The sequence below is a fragment of the Dunckerocampus dactyliophorus genome, chromosome 7 (genome assembly GCF_027744805.1).
Source record: "Dunckerocampus dactyliophorus isolate RoL2022-P2 chromosome 7, RoL_Ddac_1.1, whole genome shotgun sequence".
Classification (NCBI taxonomy): domain Eukaryota; kingdom Metazoa; phylum Chordata; class Actinopteri; order Syngnathiformes; family Syngnathidae; genus Dunckerocampus; species Dunckerocampus dactyliophorus.
This window is the reverse complement of record NC_072825.1, coordinates 19,997,731-20,003,826: the sequence shown is the minus strand read 5'-3', so window position 1 is coordinate 20,003,826 and position 6,096 is coordinate 19,997,731. Positions and strand designations below refer to the sequence as shown.

The 6,096-nt window shown below is 41.8% G+C and overlaps 1 protein-coding gene across 1 annotated transcript; it reads right to left on the bottom strand.

Moving 5' to 3' along the window:
* Window positions 1-331: 331 nt before the first annotated feature.
* LOC129185556 (transmembrane protein 222-like) lies at window positions 332-5,374 on the bottom strand. The gene is made up of 6 exons (XM_054782777.1): window positions 5,168-5,374; window positions 4,911-4,995; window positions 3,832-3,863; window positions 3,654-3,750; window positions 2,926-3,056; window positions 332-478 (listed from the first exon to the last, which is right to left on the bottom strand). The coding sequence occupies exons 1-6, from the start codon at window positions 5,284-5,286 to the stop codon at window positions 391-393; spliced, it is 552 nt and encodes a 183-aa protein (XP_054638752.1). The 5' UTR covers window positions 5,287-5,374; the 3' UTR covers window positions 332-390.
* Between the last annotated feature and the right edge of the window lie 722 nt (window positions 5,375-6,096).

The window sequence follows — 6,096 nt, the reverse complement described above, 5'->3', positions numbered from 1 at the left end:
GGTAGTGCATCATATCTCTTAATCTCCCATATAATTGATGAATATGTTCAGCATTGAGATTGCGTAGTGATTCATGTTGTCACTTCCATTTTTCATCATGGAACTGTACAGTACATTAGCCAGTTGGGGAACAACATTCATCATGAAAAATACATGTGAAAGTCAACCGTACCACTCCACTGTACTGTATTGTCATTTCTCAGCAAACACATCAGGGAGCTTTTGTAGAGAATACAATATGGTTCATAATAAATAGGAAATACTTTGAGGGATGTTATGGCCCTTAAGTACCCTCCTGGACATGACCACGTCACTACACACAAGTCTCTGACAATGAAGCAAGAGGCAAATCAAAGAAATGTGACTAAATGAGTTTGCTGTTGTGCTGCATTACTGAAGGTTGAATGTTAGGACGAACATGGCGAAGACTCCGCAGAGCATGACGAAGGGCAGCCAGGTCTTGAGGAACGCAGGCCAGCTGAAGGATAGAGAGGGTAAAGTTTGTTAGAGGGTTTGTTAGCAGCATACTGTGAACCCTTCCCCTCTCTCCTACATATAGTATAGACATGTGAGGCGTACATATGGCGCGGTCTCTTTTGCTCCCACAGTCCCAGAGCTCGTTGTCCTACTGTCCTTTCCCCCCACCCTGTACAGGGAGCCCCAGCGGAGAGGTGACCTCCAGCGGTGGCACGTAGGGGAGCGCTTCTGTCAGTGATTAATTACACAACTCCCCCTCTGTTAAACAGACTCCTGTGGTGTGGGAGTGGATGTGCAGAGGCAGCACAAACTGTGACGCCAGCTTTCTCTATGTGGGTCAGCGGAGAATAATGAGGGGGGCACTCACAGCCATATGTCTGCAAGGAGTAGGAGAGCAGGTTGAACACACTGCATGCAGGGTTGTGACGTAGATGTTTTATGAGGTTTCAAATAATACAGTAATAATAAACATGATGAAGTGGTGTTGAGCTGCTGTGCTGCAAACAAGTGGAATAAAATGAGATCAAATTCTCTTTTAATGTGTGGCATTACAGTGATGCTTACAGTTGGTATACAGTACTCTCCAAAATAATGGAAATGTGCCAAATTTGTATCACCAAAATACTGTACATATTATGTCCTAACAAATGTCAAAGTCCCATATTATGCTAGTTCCAACAATTGGGAACCTCAAAATGCCCATAATAGAGTATTGGAAGTGTGTACTCCAAAATCTAGCCTTGATGCTGAAATTTAGACAGTTTAAAAGTGCTTTTAGTATGTCCAACTGTGTTCAGTAGGTCTGTAGCTTTAATGCTACTGAGCAGTGTTTGTCTTCGACTCATCTTTGCAGAATTGTTGTCATTCAGCCACATTGGAGGGTTTTCCATCATGAACCGCCTTGTTAAAGTTCATGCCACAGCATCTCAATAGGATTCAAGTCAGGACTTTGACTAGGCCACTCCAAAGTATTCATTTGGTTTTTCTTCAGCCAATCAGAGGTGGACTTGCTGGTGTGTTTTGGATCATTGTCCTGCTGCAGAACCTAAGTTCATTTCAACTTGATGTCACGAACAGATGGCCGGACATTCTTCTTCAAGATTTTCTGGTAGACAGCAAAATTCATGGTTCCATTTATCACAGCAAGTCTTCCAGGTCTTGAAGCAGCAAAACAACCCCAGACCAACACACTACCACCACCATATTTTACTGTTGGTATGATGTTCTTTTTCTGAAATGCGACGTTACTTTTACGCCAGATGTAATGGGACACACACCTTTCAAAAGGTTCAACTTTTGTCTCGTCAGATCATAGAGTATTTTCCCAAAGGTCTCGGGGATCATCAAGATGTTGTCTGGAAAACTGAGACGAGCCTTAACGTTCTTTTTGTTCAGCAGTGGTTTTCATCTTGGAACTCTGCCATGCAGGCCGTTTTTGCTCAGTGTCTTTCTTATGGTAGAGTCATAAACACTGACCTTAACTGAGACAAGTGAGGCCTGCAGTTCTTTGGATGTTGTTGTGTGGTCTTTTGTAACCTCTTGGATGCGTCATCGCTGTGCTCTTAGGGTCATTTTGGTTGGCTGGCTACTCCTGGGAAGGTTCACCACTGTTTCATGTTTTGGCCCTCACTGTGGTTTGCTGGAGTCCCAAAGCTTCAGAAATGACTTTATAACCTTATCCAGATTGATAGATCTCAATTAATCTCAGTTAAGTTATTTTTTAACAGGTGGGCGATCACTTTTTCACACTGGAGCATGTAGGTTTTGAGCATGTAGATTTTTTGTCTCCCTTAATAATAAAAGGTTCAATTTAAAAACTGCATTTTGTGTTCAGTTGTGTTGTCATTGACTAATATTTAAATTTGTTTGATGATCTGAAACATTGAAGTGTGACAAAAACCCACCCATCCGTTTTCTATGCCGCTTTTCCTCATTAGGGTCGCGGGGGTCCGCTGGAGCCTATCCCAGCTGACTTTGGGCAAGAGGCGGTCTGGTCGCCAGCCAATCGTAGGGCGCATATAGACAAACAATCATTCACGCTCACATTCATACCTGCAGACAAGGTAAGTAGGTAACATGCACGTTTTTGGGGAGGAAACCAGAGCGCCCGGGGAAAACCCACGCACGCAATGGGAGAACATGCAAACTCCACTCGGAGATGCCCAAGCGGCGATTCGAACCTGATCTCCTGACTGTGTGGCCAACATGCTAACCACTCGGCCACCGTGCGGCGTGACTGAATAGTTCGTAGGTGTGCATGTGAGCGTGAATGGTTGTCACGTGATTGACTAGTGACCAGTCCAGGATGTACACCCGCCTCTCCTCCAAAGTCAGCTGGGATAGCTCAGCTTTCAGTAGCCAGTATTCCACCCAGTGAGAGGTCCCTTGAAAACCTCTTGCCATTAAGACTCAAGTATTAATTTGTAAAAATAGTTTTTGAATGCTTACCTTACATATTTGCCATGAATGAGCGACAGCACACACAAGTTGACCATGTTCCAAGAGGTGCTGTTGTCATAGCGCATGAGGTTGAGAGCCATGGCAACGTGGGAATGGCAGTTATCTAAGCACAAGTTGTGCTTGAACAAAACAAAAGCAGTTATTAAAAATTATACGGTACAAAAAAACATCAGCAAATAGGTAAGAGACTCCCACTGGGCAATTACTGCATGGGTGATTGTGTTTCATCTGGCAACAATTTAACCCTAACTGATGCAGTGAGCAGCTTCTCATTTGTTGAACTACCATGTCAAAAGACAGATCCTGGTGGAAAAGACATTCATTTTTGGGCCGCCCTGGGAGGGGTGCGGGGGAAGTAATGTACGTATACTCACAAAATTTCTTCAAGGTTGACAGATGTGTTTATTGTCTTTATTCTCGCTTCTATGCTCGTCCAAGCAACTCATACAGTGGTTTGTACAGATAAATCAATTAATGCTACAGGTCGACAGAAAATAATTAAGAACCACTGATCCAAGGCGATTACTAAAATAATGGTTAAGAAATATCCAATACATTACTAAAAAGTGGAAGGCCAGTGGGGAAACTTTGTGCAGTGGTCCGAAACTCCCATCATCAAATACCAACACCTTGTAATCGAAGCTAAAAGTGGCACAAGTGAATATTAGCCTGTGTGACCTTTTTTTTTTTGGGCCAGTTAGTGTATGATATCTTACCGGCCTGCATTTGTATTCCTCGGATGCATCATGCACCGCTTTGTCCCAAGTAACAGCACCGTTGCCACACACTTTGTCCACGTCAAGCTTCCAATACCTGCAGTATAGAACATTTTAATTACTGGTGATCAATATCTTAACTTTATTATCCCAATAGCGTTGCAGTTTGACTACTTACTTTGTTGGTCTTCCAAAGCCCATGCTGTCCTCCTGGAAAATGGAAAACATTTAATGAGAATGAATGCATATGGATGCTTGTACAGTATTAATGACTCACGGCAAAATGCTGAAGATGCCAGAAAAGAAAATGCAAATACAGTGACGCGTAGCATGTTTTCACCAGAGATGCTCCGAGCGATGGGCCACCGATTAGTATCGGCCAATTTCCATTAAAAAACACGTGATCGGCAAATGGTAATGGTAACGGTTTAATTTTATTTGAACATGCAGACACGTTACAATGGAATACATCACATATTACATTTCCACATGTCCAAAAGGAGTAGGAAGAAGCAAAGCTTATTTAATCCTACCCCAAATCCGTCCACAGCTAATGCAGTACATTTATTCACTTCCTGTATTCCATGGGTGATTTTTTCATACACAGAACGATAAGGTAATGTAACAATATGATGATGTAATTATCAGCATATGCCGAAAAATGCCTTTCAAAGCCGATCACAAAAACCGATCACAGTGCGGCGGCGACATGACAATGCAAACATGACATAAATGTGCATGTCTGCCCTGTCACGTGTAGGGTTGCCAACACCCGTATTGAGCCGACCAGGGACGCACTCGGCCCTGTATTGCTGCTAGCCAGCTAGCTACAATTATCCGCCTAGCTTTTCACCTTTGGACTCCAAATGTGACTTTCTCCTTTTGTTTTCAAAAGAAACAAGGAATGCTTGTTTTTTTCCCACTGGGAAGTGGATATCACGTTAATGGGGCAGCTAGTACAAATTTTTTCAAATGTCACTGAACATTTTTGCTTTCTTGTTGTCATTATACTAATTATGTCACATAAATAAAACATAGTGTGTCCAGCCCCAGCCTTATGATGGTGATACTATCACAGGGGTCTCCTAGCTTGCCACTCATAAATAAATTGGTACATAATTGAAAAATGTACAGTTAATCTATGTGATCGGTATCGGCCAATCGGTACAGGAATCGGCAGCATAAACCCCTGATCGGAGCATACCGCTAGTATTCACATGAGTGTGTGGATAAAAGGAGTAGAAAAGTGACACCAACCGACACAAAGTAAGAGCCTGCAAAATCTCTAATGACTCCAGAAGAGGTGCATATCCCCATATGACCGATGAATGGCAGCACCCACCTGCAGGATTAACACGGTCATAAACATTCATACAACATTTATCTATTTTCAATAGAGCATAAATCAATATATAATGTAACGTAATTAAGTTAAATATACAGTTTTTTCTTCGACCTAGCACAAGAATGGTCATCTGCTTAAGCTAGCAAGAGCATGAGCGTTAGCTTCTTACGAGAGAATAGGAATTGGAGTCCACACAACGCAGTAAGGATAGCGGCAGGTCTTTCTGTCGTTTTTGAACACATCTCCGTGATAATTCATCATTATGTCGATGTCGTCCGTCTCCGCCATCACTTCTTCCGCTCTGACGGGAGACGATGACAGTGACGAAGAGGCAGCGTGCCGTCAACTCACTGCAGACGAATTAAACAGCCCTTGAACGCAGCACCGTTCATTAATAGGTCAAATGGGGCATTTGGACATCATGGATTTCTGACTGCTTTCGTGTTGTACTAGTTTTAAATAAAACACGCGAGAAAATCATTTTTAAGAAATTTGAACAATTTGATTACATTTGAGTTGTAATCTTGATGAAAGATGTACATCTTTCATTAAAACTCATTTCATTAAATTTAATTTCATTAAAACTCTTATCCTTGTTGCTGCAGAAAAGTTATCAGTAAATGTTGGCTCCAAATAAGACCCCTCTTTAGATCTTTTGGTACAAGTTGTTAACATATAAGAACAATCGAACTTTCGATTCAACAATCGACTTTTAACCTTGTCTACAATACATGGGGGAAAAATATTGGAAAATATAGGACAGGCATATACATACGATTGGTGGACAGTGACCTTAAGATAAGACGTGACATGTACCTGTGACCTGTGCATATCCTCTTTGGTTTATATATTTTTATTATGTTATTTTTGTCTTTTCTCCTTTCACTTTGACCTAAAATTCTAAAAAAAACAACTTCATTTGTCTTAAAGCTACACCATATAACATGGCACAGAAATCATGTTGGCTGACCCTCTTCTCAGGAGCCATACAAGCCTGCCCGAGTTACTTTTCAGGTCTATTATGCATAGATTACGTTTGAGCATTATCACTGTAAACTCAGTAGCAGCTGGGTCACCTCATTATTGTACAATATATGG